This window comes from Alligator mississippiensis, chromosome 15 (assembly GCF_030867095.1).
Source record: "Alligator mississippiensis isolate rAllMis1 chromosome 15, rAllMis1, whole genome shotgun sequence".
In the NCBI taxonomy this organism is placed as follows: Eukaryota; Metazoa; Chordata; order Crocodylia; family Alligatoridae; genus Alligator; species Alligator mississippiensis.
This window is the reverse complement of record NC_081838.1, coordinates 21,509,377-21,532,144: the sequence shown is the minus strand read 5'-3', so window position 1 is coordinate 21,532,144 and position 22,768 is coordinate 21,509,377. Positions and strand designations below refer to the sequence as shown.

General features: G+C 50.8%; 1 protein-coding gene across 1 annotated transcript; it reads left to right on the top strand.

Annotated features, from left to right (window-relative positions):
- The first annotated feature begins 15,998 nt into the window (after positions 1-15,998).
- On the top strand, positions 15,999-22,703 carry LOC132245895 (olfactory receptor 5B3-like). The gene is made up of 4 exons (XM_059719111.1): positions 15,999-16,005; positions 20,177-20,632; positions 20,918-21,081; positions 22,512-22,703. The coding sequence occupies exons 1-4, from the start codon at positions 15,999-16,001 to the stop codon at positions 22,701-22,703; spliced, it is 819 nt and encodes a 272-aa protein (XP_059575094.1).
- Positions 22,704-22,768: the final 65 nt, after the last annotated feature.

Below are 22,768 nucleotides of genomic sequence, written 5' to 3'. Positions count from 1 at the left end.
TCCTGGCGAGTTCTGTCTCTCTCCAGTTTTCCTCTCTCTCCGACTTGGGTGGAAACTACCCAAGCCTTTTGTATGGCTAGCAAGCCAATAGCTAGCCGCCACATGTGCCTACATTTAGAACTGGCCAATAATGTGGCGCAAATCTAAATACAAATGGCGGGAACTCCTTTGCACCGTGCATCTCTGAGATGCAAAAGAAATGCACCATGCAAAAAAGCTGCAAATTGGCAGGAAATCCCCCATTGCACCAGACTTCTCTCTCGCAGCAGAGAACTCCACCATGCAAGGAAACTGTAATTTTAGCGGGAACATAATTTAGCGTTGCCGAAGCACACACAAACAACAAATCACAACTTTGGGTTGTGACAACTGGGACTTCTTCTTCCAGACCGTGTCCAGCAGCCCAACATCAAGGCATCTACTTCCCAGGAGAGTGAACAGTGCTACCTCACCCTGTCCTGCTTGGTGCCCAAAGCTGACCGGGTCACCTACAGCTGGTCTCAAGGCGTATCTTCCAGCCCAGCCCCAGAGGACCACTGGCTCCAAGAGCATCAAGCCAATCTGCAGCTGGAGATCACTAAAAGCAGCAGCAACACCTTCTATCACTGCAATGTCAGCAATGCCATCAGCTGGGACATGGCCACCATCGATGTCGAACCGCTGTGCAACTACACAGGTAAGTGCCCCCTTTGCACCAGACATATGAAGGGGGACAGGGATGTTTTGCATCTTCCTGGGTCCTATGGAGCTGGTTCGTGAGCCTGGCCTGAATGAAACCAGATGAAGGGGCCAAGTATCCGTGAGGATGCTCTAGCTGCCCCAACCTCCATCCTGGATAGTGTCCTCTGAGAGCCTGGCAGACTGGTGGGGCTGGGGTCCCGTGCCTCCTACTGCTCCTGGCAACAGGCAGAGCCCCAGGCTGTGTGGGCAGAAGTCCCTGGGGCTGGGAAAGGCAATGCCTGTGTGCGCGGGGATCCAGCACCGATGCCTTCAATCCATGTTGCCACCCGTACTCAGACATGGAGCTCCCTGCTGGGCTCCTCTTGCCCCTGGAAGCACCCCAGGGGCTGGCCCTATCCCTGCTGCCCCCCAGGGCAAACAGAGTGAGGCAGCACCAGCCCCTTCCCCCTGGCTCTGACTCTCTGGCTTGCTCTAGTTCCAGCAACCATGCCTGCCCAGGCCTCATCACTGTCCTACTGCCAGGCCAAAGGGCTCATCCTGCTGTTGGTGCTGGGGGTGCTGATCACTGGGACCGTGGCAGTGCACATCATGGCTGGCAAGCCACTGAAACAGGACTGAGAAGGGCCCAGCCCACACCAGCCCTGCTCTGCTCCGGGAGAGAAGGATGAGGGGAGGCTGCAGCACGGAGGAGAAGCAGCTGGTGGGCTGCAGGGGTCCAACACTGAAAGTCGGAGACCAGTTCCTAAAGCAGCACGGGCGCCCTGGAGAAGTTTCACCCCATCGCTGCCTCCTCCCCTGCCCAGGGGGCAAATGATCAAGACCGCAGTCTGCAGGGCAGTCACTGGTTGGGCTTAGGGGCACACAGACATGGGAAAGACACAACTCTGCTGTCCCGGGGGCAGCTGCAGCCTCAAAACTTTCCCTCCTCTGTGCTGTCTGTCTCTGAACCCTCAGGGTCAATCCTCCCCCAACTACTCCCCAAGAGCCCCATGAAGTTGCACCGTGGGTCTCAGGGCTTGTTCAGCCATCAGCACTGTGGGTGCCAACGTTCCTGTAAGGCAGGCTTTCCACTGGCGGGGTAATGCCCAAACACCCTCCTCCCCCTCATTTCCCTTTTGCAGCAAACCCAGCCCAGCCCCATCAGGGGGGAGCTCCCAACAGGACTTGCTGCCTGTCCCCGCACTTCCTGCCCCTCCTTGAAATCCTGCCTCCACTGCACCCACCCTGGTGCCCGGCCTGGCCCCTGCTCCTGCTCCTCCGCCCAGGCAGGGCACTGCTCTACTCCTGGGCCAAGGGGCTCATCCTGCTGCAACAGCCCCAACTCCCAGGCTTTACACTGGCTTGGACCCAGGAGCAGAGACCCCGCAGGGTGCTCTGTTGGGACCCAGAGGCCTTCAGGCATGGGGTTTTGAACTTTGTGATTGACTTAAGCTCCATGCTTTGCTTGAATTGTGCTTGAGACAAGCAGCCAGTATTAAAGGGCATGGACCCTTCTGTACCTAGTTCTGGAGATTTGGTCACCGATCCAAGATCCAGAACTCGGACGAAAGAGTCGGGAACCTTGGGCAAAACATCCCGGATGGCCATCCAGTGACATCGCCTTTGTTCAGTCTTGGGGTGGGGACCATCCCTTTTTTTTTGCTTTTGACTAACTACATTTCTAAACTTGTAACTGCTGAGAATGCTTCATTTTTCATTGAGGGTTGTATCTGAAATGATTGAATAAACTTGCTTCTAGCTTAGGAAACCCATGTTACCTGGTACAAGACCCAATAAAGCATCACTGGATGCAACAGCTCCCCCCACCCCCGCGCACTCCTGTCACCAGGGGCACTGCTGTCTCTGCGTCCACACCAGTTCGGAGCGGAGGGGGCCTGATGCTGTCCCCAGGAGGAGGATGGCTCCAGCCTCAAGCTCCTTCTGCCTCTGCCTGGCACTCAGACAGCAGTTGCCAGTCCTGGAGACCCCCCAGCACAGCCCGGCCTAGTGCCAGCGGGGTGGGCACTACATCGCTGCCTGGCACAGCCCCAGGGCCCCCAGCTAGCAACCCTGCCCCTGCCTAACCCCTGCCTCCCTGCTCCCGGCAGCGCCACAGATGCCCCCTGCCCCCCAGCCGTGTCCGCCTCTGTCCAGGCTGCGCTGCCCGGTGCCTCTTGTAGCAACCCCCGGGGGCAGCGGTGCCCGGGGCATCTGGCCAGGCGGTGCTCGGCGCTGGACGCGGGCCGTGGGGCTCGGCGCTGACCCCGCGCGGGGAGCTCCTGGCCCCGGTGCCGCCGCCGCCGCCGCCTTCCCCGCGGGCAGCCCGGGCCGGGCCCCTCCGTGTGCGCCGCTCGCCGCGCCGGGCCGGGCCCGGGGAGCCCGTGTCCGGCCGGGAGCGGTGTCCGTGCGCCGCCGCCTCCAGGCCCCGCACCTGCGGCCGCCCAGCGCCGTGCCCGGGATGCCCGGGGCCCCGCGCCGCCTCCTGCCCCTCCTGGCCTCACCTGTCCGGGGAAAGACCGTGCCTAGGCAGGCGGGTTTCCTCCTAGCGACGAGCAGCTCTTTCTGGGCGGGGTGGGACCCTGCCCCCGGTAATGCAGCAATGCCCGCTGCCCACCTGCACGCCAGTCTCTGTGCCGGTGTTTCCTGCTGAAGAGGTGACAGAACCGGTATGAGGTTTTCTCCTCTGGAGATTTACACACCTCTTGGCCCTGCCGTGAGCGCTCAGCACCCTGTATGGCCATGCCCGACCGCAGCGGAGAAGCAGGAAGCAGGTGGGCCGTGGTGTGGAAGTGTCTGCAGCGTGGATGATGCCACTCAGTCATGTCTCTGCAAGCTCCCACTGTACCAGGACAAGGGCAGAGGCCCCGGCTGAAAAGCCACTGTATGTCAGACCTCGTCTGGCTTGTAACCACATCCCTCTGACTCAGGTCTGCTGTTCATAGCACGGGCATCTGTGTGGGTCAGTCTCAAGGGGAGCAATTGTGCTTTCTACTAACGTCCTCCCTGCTGGGTGCACTAATGCCACAGGCAATAGGGAGGGTACGGGGGGCGCGGGGTACATGCACCCCCTGAGATCGGCCACTGCCGGCACTGCTACTGGTGTCTGCAGGTGATCGCTGCTCGCCACTCCGCACTTGCCACTGACACCTCCGCAGACACCTGCGGGTGGTCCCCACTGAGCCCACTCTCGCCGCCAACGTCACCATGGCTGCCTGTGGGCATTCCCCACTTGCCACCACCATGCCTGTTCCCAGGAGGAGGAAGGCTCCACTCTCATGCTCCTCCATGCAGAAATCAGCCTGGTTCCTCCTAACTCAAGTCTGCCTGACTCCTTCCAGCCTCACTCCCTGCTGCCTGCTTGCCCTTTCAGATGCCTACCATGATGGAGGAAATTCTCTGTTCCTTTCTGCTGTGCCTCCTCCTGTATTTCCAAACGTAGGGTAAGTGCCAAGGGGCTGCATTTACCCCTGGTGCAGCCAGAAGAGGTTATAGAGCCACAAAAAATGAGGGTGGGAAGGGACCTCAGGAGCTCAGTGAGTTCAACCCCCTGCTCAAAGCAGGACCAGCCTCTGCTATATCATCGCAGCCAAGGCTTTGTCTAGCTGGACCTTAAAACCCTCTGCGGATGGAGACTGCACCACCTCTCTGGGTAACCCCAGGGTGAACACAGGCTGCTTGTTTCAGCAAAGCATGGACAGTCTCTGGCCTTGCCATGGAGCTGTCTGTTCCAGCGCTGCCCCAGCACAGGAGCCCTGGGAGCTGCAGCCACATAGGCACTTACACTGGTACCAGCACTCTCCAAAAACAGGAGCCCAGCAATTTTACAATTGTAATGTGATGGTCACCCTTTTCCTCTCTCTTTTGTTCAGATTTTAATCGGCCCACCATCAAAAAAAAAATGGTTTGAACCTATACAATTAAACAGCATAAAGCAAGACAGAACTGCCAGCAAGGTGTGCAGTCCAGAGAAAAGGCAGAAGCCATCCTGCACCACTGTGACGGCCAGGACCAAAGAAATGAATGAGCAATAGATATGTGCTTCTTCGAGGCATTTGGAAGTTTTGCCTAATATAAAGCTTGTAAATTTGTAACCCGCAAATGTAACTTGCCTGTCACAAATTTAACCAAAATGATAAAACTAACTGTTTGTGGAACTGACTGAATCTCAAAGACAAATCTGTAGCTGTAAGATTACTTGACCTAACGGTTTTTGCTCAAAGTTAAGCTTTGATGATAAAAACTGGATCCAACCGCCAGGCCCACCCACGTTCCAGGAAAGCACGTCTCAAGAAAGCATAGTCAGAGAAATCTAAAGGGGTTGGATTTAGGTGGAGTAATGTTAATGTCAGACCTGGAGATGCTGCATTGTAATTTGCTTATTGGATAAACCCGAGTCTGTAGTAACCTTTTATAATAATTTTTAAGTTTTTCATCCCATAGGGTAACAGCTATAGGGCAAGATTGTGAGTGGCTCTAAAGCCAACAAGTTAACATAAGGTGAGGTACAAAAAGTGCATGCGTCGGGTAACCAGCAGGACGGAGGGAACAGAACAGTAATTGCTTTTTCAAGCCCGGACCCCGAACTCCCAGTGTGAGTGAAGATTGGATCCAGATCAAGACAACTTCCCCAGTAATCCCTCTGACAGTGTCGATCGGGGATGCCTGACTTCGCTGGAATCACTTGGCGCGCACCTGGCATTGAGGGACTAGCGATAAGTTGCCAACCCATGTCTGTCTATCTGTTGTTTTGAACAGCCCAGTGGCTGATACCCTCGCAGTGCCCAGCTGGCCTGCGACAGGTTGATCTATCTATCTGTTGTTATTATCTGTTGTTATTATTTACTATTAGCTCTTTAATACTGCATTATCTGCTTATCGCATTGATCTTTCTGTTAACTGTTGTGTGTGTAAGCTATAATAAATTTGCCATTGCTTCACGTCCAACTCAGCCTCCTCGATCCCGAGCCAAACAGCCTAGGGGCTGATACAGTTGCAACACCCAGTCAGCCTGCAACTAAATTGATATACAGCAGGGGGGAGCCTGCAGCTGGTTGTGTCCACAGCAGCCCCTCACTGCAGCCCTTTCTCCTCCTGCCTCCCCAGTGTGTCTGCCGGAGCTGGAGATCAGCACCCGCCTGACCAGGGAGGTGGACGGCACCTGCAATGTGACATTCACCTGCCGCGCTGGGGAGCCCGACCCGCACACCACGTATACCTGGGCCCACCCAGGAGGAGGCGCTGTGGTCACCCCTGGGAAATCCCTGCTTGTGCAGCACCAGCCTGGAGATGAGGACTCACCTGTCACCTGCACGGCCACAAACCCCGTCAGCAACAGCTCGGCCACGGCCTCCCCAAAGGCGGCTTGTGAAGGTGACACTTGGACACAGAGCATGGGGAGTGTAGGGGTCTTCCCCATGGCCGTGGCAGCTCAGGGCACACAGCGTGGCTGCTCCTGCTCTGAGACCCCACTGCCTGCTGCTGCCCTGGCTCTGGGCCCTGGACGCACTCACAGCCCCTCCAGGCATTCCCCTTCCACCCCTTCCCCACCCACCCAGCACCCTGCCCTCGCCCCCAGAGCCCCTTGCACCCCCTGAGCTGGCTCTGCTCAGCCTGCAGCTCCATGGCTGGGTCCGAGCCCCCGCTGTGTGCACCTGTTTCTCTGCACAGGCAGGTTTCTTGTTCCAAAGGGGAGGCCTGGACCCTGCCAGTGCCTGTCACAAGCTCTGGGACTGTCTTTTGGCAAAAGATCCTCGGGTCCCAGCCACAGGCCCCTTCACCCAGGGGGAAACACACCCCGCCAGGCCAGGCTGCCTGTGCCAGCTGGATCTGCAGCCTAGCACACAGTGAGCACCACTCGAGGGCTCCCAGCCTTTCTAAAGGGACCCTACCAGACCCCACGCACCCAGTTCCCTGCAGGCCCTGCCCTGGGCAGGAGGGTTTGCAGGGGGTGGCTGGGAGTGCAGTGCGTGGCTTGTCTGGCCACACCAAGTGATGCAGTGACCCTGTCCCAGGTGCTCCAGGATGTCCCTGAGCCCAAGTGCAGCCCAGCAGCAGGTGTCTGCAGAGAACTAACCCCCGGACATGTCTCATTTCTTTCAGGCACCGCCCTGGCCCCATCACTGTCCTATTGCTGTGCCAAGGGGCTCATCCTGCTGGGGGTGCTGGCAGTCCTGGTCCCTGGGATCCTGGCCATGCACATGCTCACCAGGAGGAAGCCGAGACATGCTCATCATGAGGAGTCCACCTCAGGAAGGGGGCCAAGATGAGGGCAGGGGGTTTGCTGGGAGCGCGGGACACACCTCTCTCAAGTCAGTGCTTTTCTCAGCTCCCAATGGGGGTCCGGGGCTGTTTGGAGTAGGAGTCCTGATTAAAGGGCTTCCCAACCCCATCCCAACACGCTGAGCCTCCTGCTTGCCTGAGGCATCCCCTGAGTATGCTCAGGCTCTCCAGGCACGTGGCTGTCCCCACGGCAGCTGACAGTAGAGGGAGCGCTGACAAGGAGGCCACACAATGCAGTGGCGGAGGATTGGTCTGGACCAAGGAGCCGGGAGCTAGGGTCTATTCCAGAGCTGCTGCAGGGCCTAGGGCTGCGCTCCCTGCCTCAGTTTCCTCGTATGCACATGTGAGAGGGCACGGGAGGTGCTTGGTGGGGCTCTGGGAACACCAGCCCATGGCCCAGCTGTGCCACTGACCTCCCTGTGCCTGTGGGTCCTCCTGAGTCCCTCTGGGCTTCAGCTCCTTCTGTCCCTAATCTGGCTCAAGCCTGTCATGTGCCTACTGGAGTGGGCAATGGGGTCCCCTCCTCCTCCCTGTCCAGTTCACCCCAGTATTACCTGCCATTGCCAACCCGAGAGCAAGCCTGGGTCTTGTCTGCAAGGGGCCGTCATCCAAAGTCCTGGGGTGAAGGCAAAGCACAGGAGCGCGGGGGCAGCTGCACGGGGGACACAGAGACTGACATCCACTGCCCGGCTCCAGACACTGGTCAGCTGAGCCCGTTCCCCACAGCCCCGGCCCCGAGTCCTCACAGCTTCCTCTCCATCCCGCTCTCCCTACTGCCAGGGCCTCTGGGCACTGCCTGCCCCCATGGTGACTGGGGGGGGGCAGGTTGGGAAGGCTCCATGTTTCTTGTGGCTAGCCTGGCTTCAGCCCCATGGGCTCCATTGGGTGGTGGCAACCATTTTTACAGAGGGAAGCCCCTTGTGCCACCCTGCCACCTAAGGTTGCCATCCATGCTGGAGGAAGTGCAGCGATGTGAAAGCAGACGGGAGCCAGAGGATGTCAGAGAAGCAGCCTTCCTCATGACCCTCCATCTGGGGATGAGCCAGAGTGCTGCCAGCCCCGCGGCCTGTGCCCAGAGCCGAGACAATGCCTGCCTTTGATACCCCAGAAGGAGCTGTTGATGCCCCCACAGGGAGCTGGGATTTGTGACTCCCCCTTACCCAGCTCCAGGGCCACAGACTCCCTCCTGCCTGCACGAAGAGCTGGCCCACTAGGAGAAAATATGGGACATGTCCTTCCCACGGACACTCTTGCCCCCCCAGTCTCAGACCATCTCTCCTGGTGCTGGTGAAGGCCCTCGTCCATCTCCTCCATCACAGTCAGCACCTCTGCTACCTCTGCACAGAGCAGGAGGATTGCTTATCCTGTGGATGAGTGGCATGGTGAAGGTGCCATGCAAGCTTCCAGCTGCCCTCGATCCCAGCTGGTGACAGCACATGCTCAGCTGGTGCAGACCACAGCTGGGAGAGGATCCCAGTGGCAGGACGTGGTGGGCTGGATCCTGCGCTCCAGGATCCTGCGCTCTCCGGCTCTGTCACCTGGACCCAGGTGGGGACCTAGTATGGGGTTGGCACAAGGCTGCTGGAGCAGAATCCGAGCCATGAAGCAGGCACTGAACATCCCCTGCCTTCTGCTCCCTGCTTGTGTCTCACAGCCTGAGCAGCACCTCAGACACTCGCAGGGGTGAGGACAGATCCCTCCTGCTGCCCGCAGCCAGGCCAGCTCCTCCCTAGCGCTAAGACCAAGTGTCTATGGCTGCATGTGCACACCACGAGATTTCCCATTTATGGCGCCACAACTGCCTTTGTGTTTGCACGAGCGGGATTTCCCCTCAGTTTAAAAGTCTTTTGGGTATGTAAAAGTAAAACTGCTTGGGCATAGTTTAGTTTACGTTGCCGTTGACTACATCTTTGCATCTATGGACTCGTGGCGTGTAAACGCCAAGTGACTCAAAGACATGTAATGGCTTCTGTTTGCCACCAGGTGCACTGCAATATTTCTGTAGTTCAGGCCCTTGGTCAGTAGGTACCACTGATATTTTGCTGCTCTTCTTTTTCTTTTGGGGTGGGGGGGCTGCTGCTTCTCATCCCTCCCTCCCTTCCCCTGCCCCAGCAGCTGACTGCAGGCAGCCAGGGCACATTGTGGGGGGCATCTAAATTAGTTACCCTAGCACTTAATATATTAAGAATACAAAATGCAGAATAAGTAATACAGAAAGAAATAGAGGAGCAACCCATATGGCCAATTACTGTTGTTTACTACCCTCTGCTAGAGGTCGTGCCCAGACCACCACCAGCGGTCCTGTACATGCTCCCCCTGTGCCCTCCGCCCACTGCTCCCACTACGGTGGGTCTGAACCACCGAGCACACCGGCATCACCAGCATGGGAAGTTTGCAACTGTTTGGAGTGTGGCACCTCTTCTTAACATTTTCATATTTCATCAGTAACCTTCTTATTTTTTATAATTGCCATTGCCATTCCAGAAACACGATGAATAGTGCAGGCGGATACCGCACACCAGACCCATCCCCAAGATGTGCAGCCTCCTGGATGATATGTAGGTAATATCAAAACTGTCCCATAAAGCCTGTGTGGAGCAGGGTGTGGGGAGTGGTAGCAGGGTGGCAGTGTCAAAATGGTGATGTTTGGACTGTGGTTCAAAACCCCATCCTCCTCTTCTTTCTTCCCCTCCTTGCAGAAGACTTTCGAGATCAGAAATTGGAAAGCACCAAGAATCCACACCCACCAGTAGAAACAAGTTATTTAGCAGTAGTGTACTAGTTAAAAAGTGTATAATGTATGTAATAAGTAGTATATAGTGCAGGGGTCAGCAACCCCTGGCACACGTGCCAAGCATAGCACGTAAGGACATTTTGCTCAACACGCCACCACCAACCCGGGCTCTCAGCAGCTGCTGCCAGCCATGGAGCCCAGGCTGCTCCCAGCAGGCAGCTGGGAGGCTGCAAGCCCTGCTGCAAGCAGACCGGGCTCCTTGGGCCGGCTGCAGCCGGGAGGCTGCAAACAGCTGCTCTGGGCTCCGGCATCTCACCACTCTGGCACCTTCCAAGGTAGACATTGTGGTTTTTTCAGCACTCTGGCCAAAAAACGTTGCCTACCCCTGCTATAGTGTATAGTTAAATAGTACATATATGAATATAGTGTATAGCTATAGATAGTATATAGATACTCGTGTATAGTGTATAGATAGTGTTTTAATAAACAATGCTGTATAGATACAGAGTTGCTGGGGAGGAAAATCCAAACTATTTTTCTACTTATTTTCCATTTTCCTATTTTTCTAGTAATTTACCAATTTTTAAAATTTTCTTTATTTATTATCTACATTTTTTTTAATGATGCCTTTTTGAGAAAAAAAAAATGTTAAGTGCACCGCACCATGATTTTATTTTTGAAATAAAGATTTGAAATTGTGTCTATACGTGTGGCATGTTTTCTTTCATAGGCAGATTGGCATGCATGGCAGTCCATGCGATTTGGGGGGGTGTGGGTCGGGAGAGCTGATGACCATGCCCACCCACCTCAGTTTGGGGATCCTTCACTTGGGAGTGCTTATGGAGAGATGGGATTACTAGAAAGAGTTGCAGGGTGGACTGTTATGGGAGGTCTTACGCTCGTCCAATGCTTGTTTTACTCCCAATCCCAATGTACATGGATCCTGGCAAGCCTCTCTGAGGGTGCAGCACCTTTTTTCAAGAAAGACTCGCCCCCTCCATCCCCCCACCCCCAACAGAGCACCCCATCCTGAACCCGACAAGACAAGAAATAGCAGCAAGCAGCAATACTGCGCCAGGCAGAGGAGAGCCAGTGCCAAAGGGAGGTGGCTGGTGATCGTGATTATAGCCCTTTAGACAGTTAGGACCATGGGGTCATGACTTGGATTAATAGACTCCAGTATTGGAGAGACGGTGTTCAGGGGGTTGGAGCACGACAGGAAGAGCAATGTCCAGATGAGTCAGAGCCTCAGCCAGAAAGAGATAGAGACTGAGTTTGGTGCAGTCAGAGCCCAAGAAAGAGACTGACCAGTGGGGTTGGGGTCCAAGATAAGTGGGCCCACTTGGATGCAAGCCAAGAAGAAAAAGAGTCCTGCCCTGAGGAGAGAAAGGAGGGTGAGGATGAACAGAACTGGGTTGATAACCAAGAATGCATGAGTGTCAAGACTGAAAGGGCCATGGACTGTTATTTAACAAGTTACCATAGGCAGGCTGGAGTCACACCAGGCATCCATTGCAGTCTGAGTTGTCAGGCCAAGGGTTGAGCGGGTAGTGTCGCCAGGGCAGATAGTAGAATAGAGCTGTGAGGTACAAATACAGCAGGGACAGGGATGGTGGTTGTGCAAGAGAGGGGCTGGAGTCAGATTGGAGTGAAGTGGAGGCCCAGAAGCACAAATGGGCATGTTACTGCTGGGACACGTCCCACACGAAGTAGTAGGGGTTTTATAGTACCCTTGTCAGGGGCTCGTGGTTTGCATGGGTTCCTCCTGATCGCCTGTCTTCTCATCAATATCCTCATGGGAAGGACCACGCTGGTCTAGGCCTGGAGTCTGACAAGCTGCCTTGTGGCATCACAGACTTTGCCTCTGCCTGCTGGCTTGGCTGCTCTAGATTCAAGTACCAGTGGTTCAAAGAATCAGCTTCATAAATCCCACACCTGTGTACAAACTTCCACCCCAAAGGCAAGTCCTCACTAGCCATTTTGTTCCTACATGCCAGCCACAACCTTCAGCCTCCCATGCTCAAACTTTTCCTCTGACATCTTGGCCATACTAAGACCTTGTCCTGAGCTCCAGGGATTCTTGAACACCAGACAAGCAACCAGAACAACAGGCTTGCCATGCTCCAAGGTAATAAACCTCCTTCTCCAACAAAGGATGGGACCCTGGAACAACACCTTACCAGGGACCTCAGAGATGTGCAGTTGTGCGCCGTACCCCTTGACTTCACAGGCTCTTGGGCACTTTACCTTTGGGGGGGGGGGGCAGCAAAGCACGGTGGGACTCAAGCCCTGAAACCCACTCACACAATGGAACAATGTGCTGCCTTCTCACTTGACCCCAAAGTCTCCTCCCTTCCTCTGAGTGTGAGTAAGTCCATGAGAGGAAGGTTAGGATGCTTGTGGGCCACTTGTCTGGAAAACACTGGCCCTCCCTTTTGCCTTCTTTTTCTCCAGATGACATCACCTCACCCCAAGTCTGTGTAATGAGGTGCAGTCTAAAATGACCATCTGGAGCAGAAACGCTTGCTAGTATCAAGGCATACACCCCTGTGCCATCCATCCCACCTTGAGGTACCACAGGCATATTCTGTGGGCATCCAGCAGATCCTAACCTTGTACTTGAAGAGCTCCCTGGCATCCAGGTAGTGCTTCAGGATGTAAGAGCTGAAATCCCAGTTTTAGGCCCACACAATCCTAATTGAGAAGGCAGGAAACAGGATCTACCTGCTCCACCCTTTAAAGCATTCCCCAAGACAGCAGCAGGCTCTCTGGGCAAAGACTCTGGCTCTTATCTCAGACCCCTTCACAGTTCTTTGATTCCTTTCTCACCTAAACCTCTGGCTGCACATCTGGCTTTCTAAACTTTGGCTTTGACTTGTGGTTCACCCTGAACTTGTACTTAAGCTTCCAGTTTACCATGAACCCCGGTCTTGCCCTCTTGCTCTATGACTTGTGGCTTACTGTGAACCCCAGTTTGACTCCTGTCTCTCTGTGAACTACTCTCTTGATTTGCCTTATTAACTAGGTAACCTACCTGCACCACCTAGGCCACAGGCTCTAAGGCATGAGGCTAGGGAAGTATAGGTAGGTAGGTGTGTGTGGAAAAAAAGGCCCCTGTCTCTCTGTAGAGATCCCCCCTCTCTTTCTGCCCTGCCTTGGACACACATCCTTCCCCTTTCACCTCTGTGCTGTTTGGTTTTAACCTGGTCATCTATGTGACAGAGAGAGAGAAATTCCCAAAGTGTGTGTGTGTGTGTGTGTGTGTGTGTGTGTGTGGGCGGGGGGGGTGTGGAGGTTGCTCTTCCCTTTGTCCTGGAGCAGGCACGCTGGGAAGGAGAGGAGTCACTTTGGGAACACAGATAAGCTTGGACCTCTGGAGAGATGCTCCAGGTGATCTTACTGTGAGTAGCCTTGGAAACTTAGCCAGTATATTAGGATCAAGTGATTTTAGCCACGTGTTAAAAGGGCCATGAGCCCATTCTCTTTTGTTCAAGGTGTTTTTCTCTAAAATCTTTTTGCTCTGTGACTCCCCATTCTCTCTCCCGCCGATCAATAAATGCTATCTGTTACATTTTTGAGGGAAGAGGGAAGGGACTAGCCTTTTAGCTCCCTTTGGTCGGCTAGCTAAAATGGACTTGGCTTTTTTACTTTCCTCCAGGACAGGGGTTACTTTTGAATGCTTTAGGCTATCAGAAGCACCCCAAAATACCACGGTGGGCTAAGCACCCCCAACATCTGCAGGGTCTTTGCACCCCAGGCTGCAGAGGGACCTAACAGAGACCAGAGCCTGGGTGGTGGCAGCAATTACCCTAAGCTTGTGGATGTGCTCCAGGAATGGGGTCAGCCAGATGTAGGTATCCCAGGGGAGGCACCCAAATCATAGTTTTGGTCGGGCACAGTGAGCCAGGTGGCTCAGCACCGTAGCACCCCCATAGCCTGCTCCCAGAGAAGGAAGGCAGGGATCATTGCCAATTCAGAATTTATGTAGAGAGCCCCATTAGCAAATAGTTCCTCTTCTGGTGTTGTGGATCTTACACTAAAACATGGATGCCACATAGGTGAAATGCCCCTACTGAACCACAATATCCTGAAGCATGTCAGTAGTTGTCTTACAGCTGATGTACTCTCAGCCACCATGGTCCCCAACCAGGAAAGAAAGGCCATCCAGGCTGGCTTGGCTATGACTTCCTGCACAAGCTGCTCAGTGACAGTGATTTCTGGATGCTGTTGCAATCTTCCTTCACAGCTGCTCAGGGTAAGGAATTTCCCATGTCAAAGTGGTTGGCAATGAAATGGAGTCCATCAGAGGATCCCAGCTTCCAGATGGGAATCGGCACCTACGCTCCATGTCCGTGGGCATCCACATGCTAGTGCTTTGTGTCTTAGGTGAAACATCCCTCTCATCATAGGTTTCCTGAAATTCTGTGCTGCTTATTGTTTTAGGACTATCCACTCCTATCGGGTACTACTTATGTGTCTGGCCCTGAAGCGGATGCTCAAAGACTGGAGATGGTCACAGAGGTGACACCTTCACTTACTTCTTGCCCCATTGGCAAGTAGCTCCTTGACACAAAGTGTACGTAAAACAGAGAAGTCTTATCTGAAATACCTCCTGCTATCATGCCAATACAGTCCAGATGCCAGACAAGCTGGAAGGAAAGCATGGTCAATGCCAAGGCATTGCACTATGAAGAGGAGGTAAGAGCCAGTGCCTCACGAGACTGCTCTGTAGATCATGGAGAGTAAGAAAATGGTTTGGGTGTCTCCTGTGCTCTTGCTCTGAAGGCAAAGTCTAAGCCCAGCCTTTCTATCATGAAAATGATCAGTCACCCAGTAGAAGGAAGTCCTGAGTAGAAAGCTCTGCTGTTGCTATTCATCTGCTTTCAGAAGCCTTGGGCATCATGGCCAAGAGGCATGCTGTGATTTTTGTTCACTAGCCCTAGAGCTGTGCAGCATTATGGCAGCAGGGGCCCCAAGACATTTTGAGTCATTGCAGCTGGGGAAGCCTGTACTTTTTTACAGTGCTGGAAGATCATACCTGAAGTACATTGATGGCTTGTCTGTCCAAACCTTTAGACGAGGACTCTGCCTCTGCTAGTGGAGTTGAGCAATCTACACTTCCCTTTAGAAAACTGATGAAAGTAGTGAAACACCATGGGTTAGGGTTTTTTCCTAATATTATCACCTGCCAATTATCTACAGATAAATCAATATTCCAAGCAAGTCAAAAAAGATATATTCATCTAAGTCTGTGGTTTTATGGCTTGCAATATTGCCAATTGCTGAGCAAAACACTTTAGCTAATTACACAAGAGATACTCTGTCCCACAGGTACCCAGAGACTATTTAGATGAACAAATTCATGTTTCATCACAGAGCCTGAAAAATATTGGCAGTATTTTTTCCTAGAGGGGACGAGCAGCAAAAGAAGATATTTATATAGGATCTACAAACTAGTAATATTCCCATCCTCTTCAGCTTTTTCCATGGTAAAGAGTAGGGAGCCGTCTTGTGTTCCCTGTTTGTCAGGGACAAAGGGCTAGGGAGAAAGGAAGTGAGGGCAAAGAGGTAGGAAGACAGACAAAGAGACTAAGCAACCACTGAGTGGAATATGTGTTACTTTTGCTCCTTTGATTTTTTCTCTCTTAAAACAGTCCCTTTAACATGAACAGCCCCATTTCTTGAAGAGAAAAAGTGTAGCACTTCAATGAGTGCATCAGAGGTGGTTCTTTCTCTCTCTTTGCTCGGTGACAGACATCATGAACATTTTCTATATGGATTTTCAGTGAGTGCATTCTTATTTTATTTTATAATCTAGTGGGTGGGAGTAATGTATGAATGTACATACATTTATTTTTGTTTGTGAATGTTTATATACATGGACACACACACATGCATACATGCATATATACATACATACATACATGTGAGTATGTCATTTTAGAATTAAAATGTAACATAACATATTGGAAAGACTTCCTCAGGAATAAGGTATATAGTGCTGGCTACCGATCTTCAAGGAAAATGAATTCCAACAGGAACAGGTGCAAAGAAGGGCAACGAGGATGACCAAGGGGATGGTCTAAAAGAATCTGACTTGTTTATCGTAGGATAAAAAGGGTATACCTGGGAAAAGGATGCCTTTCTTCAAGTGTAGTGGAGGGAGGGTGTAAAAATAAGGGAGATAATAGAACTGTTTAAATGAAAAGATAGTGTCAGAATAGGAAAACTAACAGGTAAATGAACCATCCATAAATGTGTGTAGGTTGTGCATTAGATAGGGGATATATAACAGGTGTGTCCAAAATACCTAGGGCTCTACGTGATGATCGGTGAGTTCTTTCCAGGCCTAAGTCTTCTTGGCCACATCCACAAAAGAGCTTTTTTTACCTCAGTTAGAACGGGAGTGAAATGTAAGTGCCTGCATCCAACCTTACAGTGTGAAACCCTCTGTTAGGTGCTACCTACCCCTGGATGTGCCTAGACTCTACAGGCATTTTCATGTTTGTATTTCAAGTTTCCCAGGTGCCTAGATGGACCATCTGTGCTAGGTCAGGACAGACCCAGCCTAGATTCAGTTTTGCAGACAGGTGATGCCTACACCCGGGCACAATTGAGAAATTAGTTGTTCTTTTGCCTTGGGCTCCTTAGAAGCCTAATCTAATAGATGTGCTGAGAACATGTCTAACATGCACACACACACACACACACACAGGACTGGGTATCTCACCAAATCCAATGGTGTCCACAATCTTGTTTTAAAATCTGACTGGAGATGGTATTGGTGCCACCTTCCTTTTAATCAGTAGCTCAGTGTTTACTTTTAGCACACTTGCCCAGAACACGAGGCACTGATAATTCCCTGGTTTTCCTGAAGGAGCTCACACTCACACCCCACAGGGGACCACTTAAACCGCCTGAGTCATGAGGCTGAAGCCTAGGGTGACATCCTATTCTTTTCTGGATGTCTAGATTTGGTTTTGTACATGAGTATTTAAGTACCAATGGAAGGGGTGGCATTCTGGTTCTGGGTACATAGGTAGCCATCCATGTGCATAGGGATACATGCCACAGAAATAGTGGCCACCTCTGCATAGGTGGCCCTTCTGGGACTTACATGACTAAATCTGTTTATCCAGGAGCCCAGAAAAGAATACAGGGCCACCCGAGCATTTAAGGCATTATTTTTGCTCTGAGTGTCTCTTCTGTTCTGGGCGGCTCTGTCTTTTTTTCTGCCCAATGACCATTCAATGGAAAACACAGAAGCACTCTCTGGAGTAGGCACCAGAACCAAAGATTTCCCCCTCCTAGGTGAGTCCCCATATCAAGCCTGTGTAGAGTCAGACTCCTTTTGGCATTTTTTCATTTGCCCCCTCTGGTCCAATTAGCCTTGATTTCTGTTCTGCATAATGGAAAAGTTTGAAGAGAAGGAATGGGAATGTTGCTGTTGGCTTGAATGCCATGGAGAGGATAGCCCTTGTTCCCAAAAAGGCTCTGTTGTGAGGGAACTTGAAACCGTGGATTGAAAAAATGGGAAATAGCCATGGCTAGCAAATCGCTACTGCTAGTCAGGGTTGGGCAAAAAGAAGCCCATTATTCTTCCTGGAAAAGTTTGTAATTTTTTGATTTTTGGTTGATATTTCTATCATTTTCTGGTTTGTTTCATTGTTTTTGATTGTCTGTAATTTTAGACTGGATGCACAGCTACACTCAATGCTTTAAAAAGTTTGTTTTTTGACAAATGAAACCTACAGATACAAAATTTTCACCTTTTTTTTTGTGTGTATGTTATTATGTACTGTGTTAGAAGATATAACAATAGGAATTTTAAAATATGGTTTTGTTCATTTAGTTGTCTGCTAGCTAGCTATATTGCCCAACCTCAGGTGAACACTTACATAATTTATTTAACACTTTAAAATACATTAATGCTAGTTATAGAGTGTAATGAGCAGGACTTTAGAGATTAATCTAAAGGCTTGGATGCTGAGATGAAGATTCATCTGCCAAGCTAAGACATAATGAAAGATGCATCCATAAAACAGGAATGAGAGACAATACCAAAATAAGAAGAATGCATGGTTGCCTTAAATATTGATCTGTCTTTTAGGAGGGGGTGAACCAGCTGGTCAAATAACCAAGTTGTCGCCATATTGGTATAGAGGAAAAAGCAGCAGGGTTTGTGGTGGAGGTGATATCATTTTTTAGACCAGCAAGATTTTTGCAACATTTTCTTTAATTGCAAGCTTTTGGGCACAAACACCCTTCATCAGGCTTTGCAGAAAAGATTGTAAAAGTCCTCCTGGGTAGAAAGGAAAGTTCATATTTCATAGGATTTCACAGAGGAGTCAATAGATGGAAAACTCCTCTGGGCAGGCAGCTCTTAGGTGGTAAGGTGTCTCTCAGCTCTTCCATGTGTCAGGTATCTTTCCAAGGAGGAAGCAGTTTTGACCACCTGAAACCTGAGATCCTGCTCCTGCCTTTATTCAAGGTCATTTGCATCATCAGAGAGACTCCTTACCAGCTAAGCGCTGCCTGCCCAGAGGAGTTTTCCATCCACTGACTCCTCTGTAAAATCCTATGAAATACGAACTTTCATTTCTACCTGGGAGGACTTTTACAATCTTTTCTCTGATGCCTGATGAAGGGTGTTTGTGCCCAAAAGCTTGTAATTAGAGATTTTTTTTTCTTTTTTTGCAAAAAATCTTGTTGGTCTAATAAAAGCTATCACTTCTGCCACAAACCCTGACTGGTCAAATAATGTTTTTTTCAGGTACAGGGTCAAAGTGAGAGACTAGGGAAAAATCAGTCTGAGTTGAAACAGAATTGCTCCCAATCTTGCAGCAGGATCCAGGCAAATCTGGCAGGCCAACCAGTGCGTACAAGGGGCTCACTGAGCACCTCCAGGTCAGTGATGTACGCTCTCAAATGCTGTTCGATCGTAAAACGTATTCATAGGAAAACATCATTTGCTATATATTCATCCAAGGTACTTTAGTTCATTGAGAACAAGTTCTGCTAAGGTTACAGGGAAAAAGACAGGAATGCGAGCCAATAGAAATTGTTTCACTTCAGATTCATTCTTCCTTCTCTTCGAATCCACAAGCAAATTTCTATTGAGGCCAGTTTGAAGTCCCTGGATTACACGAATCTGACTGAGAGCAAAACACATAAATACATGCTACTATTCGCTCTTTTTTGTTCAGTTACTTGGGTGTTGTCGGGAGTGGGAGGTGATCCCTGCTGCCCCCCATTGCCCCACGCTGCGTGGGGGGCTCTGCACGAGCCCCCCAACCCCGATCCCCCAGCCCCCACATGGCTGCCCCGCCTGCCCCAGCTCTGGCACTTTAAGGAAAAAAATATCCAAAAAACCCTGGGCTCACTGGTTCCTGCCTGGCGGGGGGTATCCCTGCTGGCCCCACTGCCCCGCACTGCATGGGGGGCTCTGCCACGAGCCCCCTGAAGCCCCAAGGCCACTGCAGGAGCTGGTGAGTTTGGGGGTTTTGAGGTTTTTGTTTCCTTAAAGGGCTGGAGCTGGGGTGAGCAGAGCAGCCATGGAGGGTTGGGGGAGGGGGGCTGTCTGGGGGAGCATGGCAGAGCCCCCCGTGTGGCATGGGGCAGTGGGGGGCAGTGGGGATCGCCCCCCAACCTGGCAGCGCCCAGTGAGTGCGGGTTTCTTTTTAAAGCATTGGGAGCTGGGGCAGGTGGTGCAGTCATGGTGGGGCTGGGGGAGCGGGTGGGGGGCAGGGGGAGCCGGCAGGGGGTGGGCCTGGCAGGGATCCCACCACGGTCCCCTCCTCTCTCCTCCAGCCCCCCTCCCCCACCCCCCACTTACTAGCTCCGAGTCTGGCGCCAGCTCCCTGCTGCAGCCATCGGGGACTGCCCAAATCATCAAAGCTCTCCGAATCTTTTCCAAATTGATTCGGGGAGCTTCAAAGAGATTTGGACCTTTTAATTGGTCCCCTGATTTGATTTGGATTTGGAGATTTGGCCACCGAATCGAACCAGCACGCAAAGCTTCGCATGGCCCTAGTGCCCAGTCCTTGACCATCATCAGGACAGGCCTTCCTTTTGACTTGATATAAAGTTACAATCCTGAAACCCGCTCAGGTCTGGCTGTAAATGAGGTTTTGCGCTCAGCTCCAAAGCAGAATTAATTTATAGATATCTGGCTCAGCCCAACTAGAGGCATGTCTCTTAAAGCTGCTAGGTGCCCTGCCACAGAGCAGGGATTTGGACCCTGGACAGACTACTTGAAGCACTATGTCTCTTTGGCACTTAGGCAGCATGCTAGGATTGGAAAATTTGGAAGTAAAATATTCAGACTTTCTCTGATACCAAATTTCTGAAGAGCTTTCCTTTGAGCTAGAAATTAGCTTCTCAATTTGGTTATTAAAACCCATCAGCTGGCTTTGAAAATACCATGTTTCTACTTATTTCCCTATTTTGGAAATTCCTTTCATGGTCATTATGCTAAGTCCAAATGTTTTGCTCTTCTTACAGGTCACTGCCTGGGAATGGAAAACCAAACCACTGTGACTGAGTTTATTCTCTTGGGACTTTCCAGTAACCCACAACTCCAAACTTTACTTTTTTGTGTGTTTTTGGTGATATACCTAATCACCCTAGTGGCTAATGTAGTCATTATGTTGGTGATACGAGCTGATTTTCATCTTCATACCCCCATGTATTTCTTTCTGTCTCATCTATCCATTGTTGATATGTGCTATTCCTCAACCGTTGTCCCACAGATGCTGGTGGATTTACTAGCAAGACATAAAACTATTTCTGCCAATGCTTGCTTTACCCAGATATTCTTCATCTTTTTCTCAGGTACTTGTGAAATATTCATTCTCTCAGTAATGGCATATGACCGTTATGCTGCTATCTGTAAACCTTTGCATTATGCAGTGACTATGAACAAAAAAGTGTGCGGGAAATTAGTGGGTGGTTCGTGGACAATGAGTCTTATTAATTCACTGGTAAATACAGCTCCTGTATTAAAATTGCACTTCTGTGGGCACAATGAAATTGCACATTTTAGCTGTGAGCTTCCCCCAGTACTAACGCTGTCCTGCACTGGGACGTTCATCAACAAAGTAGCTCTTCTTTCTTCTGTTGTGGTCACTGGTTTCAGCACGTTCCTCCTCACCTTGGTTTCCTACATCCAAATCATTGCCACCCTCCTGAGGATGCGCTCTGCAGAGGGTAGACGTAAAGCCTTCTCCACCTGCAGCTCCCACCTCATTGTGGTGGGTTTGTTTTATACAACGGCTCTTTTTCAGTACATGAAACCCAGCTCCATTTCTTCAGCGCTCCTAGATCAAGTCTTTTCTGTCCAATACAGCATCTTAACCCCCATGTTAAACCCCATCATCTATAGTCTGAAAAATAAAGAAGTGAAAACAGCCTTGGGGAGAATTTGGGGGAGTTTGGGGGGGAGTTCCCAACTGATATAAAAAATGCAATTGTAAATACTGATGTCCAATATCTGTAATTGAAAATAAATACTATGAAAAATACAGAAGTATAGGAAACAGCTACCTGGATGAGGCTAGAACACAAATGGAAATGACATGTATTTAAAAAATATCCTGGCTTGTATCTGCCACTGAATGTAGAGCACATCACATGAAGAGAAGCAACACAATTGTTTTATCTCGGTTTTAAAACATGCTTTAGTTCAAGTCCAGTTCTCTCAGTTAAGCCTGACATTTTCTTGAAAGTAAGCCTGTTTTGATTGCAGTTCAAATAAGAATGAATTCACTATACATTTTTTACCTGTACTAGTAAAACTGGCTGAGTATATATCCCAGAATTTATGTATCCAGTAGCTTCGTAATAAGCCTGTCCTCCCTGAAGGGGCCTCAGAAATGTGGTGGATGAAATCCCCTTGACTTAATATTGATTGTGAGTATCTTATTCCTGAAATGCTTGAGAAACCATATTGAATATCCAATGATGGAGGCCTGTGCAGAGCGGCTAGTATTCACTTTGGATTTGGATTCAGTCGATTTGGGGAACAGTGATTCAACTGGTGATTCAAATCACTGTCCCGTATCGATTCAGCCAAGTCTGATTCGGAGATTCGGATGCCGCCCAATCTCTGAATCACCCCGGCCAGGCCTATCCCCCGTCCAATCTCCCAGCTTGGCAATGGCTGCCCACCCGCCACAGCTCCCAGCACTTTCTGGCCAATCCTGGGATCAACTCCTCTCCCAACAAATGTACCTCCATATTTGACCCCCACCCGGTTTTCGAATGGGCCTTTGGTAGCAGACACGCTGTATTTGTAGTGCTGGATGAGCATGGTGGCCTTCGGCACCCCACTCTCCTCCCCTAACCTGCTATAATGAGTTCTGCACCCCCCCCCGGGATATAATTTCATCGTTCTTTTTGTTCATCACGAAAAAGTTGAGGTTTTGGCAGTCAAGGACACTGCCATTCATTGATTCGGTGGGACAGTGAGGCTAGGGGCAATTTGGCCTGTAGGAAGAGCATCCAGGCATAGACACTTGGGTGTGATTGTCATTGGGACATTATGGGACATTATCTAGCTATTTGAACAGACAATGGGAGCTGATTTGGGCCAGCCTAAGCCTATCACCATTGTTTTGTTCATAAATGGTGCTTGATTACATTGCCCTGCCTGCCGGTTGTGAGACACAGTTGACTCCTTCACAATGATGAGTACGTGGAACTTTCAAAAGGTTCATTCAAGACATGCCTATATAACAGCCCCGCCAAGTTTGCCAGTGACCTTTCATGACTCAGTTGTTGTAAGAATACCTTGGTCCTGACAACTTCTTGAGCACGAAAAGTTTCCCGTATGTCTTAGAAAACCAAGTCCAGCAGTAGGCAGCCGACAGAGCAGGAGGCTGATGCATCCATCAACTGGGGCCCCAGCTGGACCTGGGAAGAACTGAAGGACTTGATCAACATTTGGTTGGAGGAAAAGATCATAGAGCAGCTGGAAAGTAGGAAGAATAAGCCAGTGTATATCATAATAACAAAAGAAACGCAGGCATGAGGGCACAACTGGGACTGGACACAGTGCCAGAGCAAGATCAAGGCCCTGAGATGTGCGTTTTATCG

Bases quoted from the DNA above. Each gene is read 5' to 3' on its own strand.
- LOC132245895 (XM_059719111.1), top strand. The intron at 20,633-20,917 runs CAATGAGTCTTA...GCAGCTCCCACC, and splicing joins ATTAGTGGGTGGTTCGTGGA to TCATTGTGGTGGGTTTGTTT. The intron at 21,082-22,511 runs GCCTTGGGGAGA...CGTATGTCTTAG, and splicing joins AAAATAAAGAAGTGAAAACA to AAAACCAAGTCCAGCAGTAG.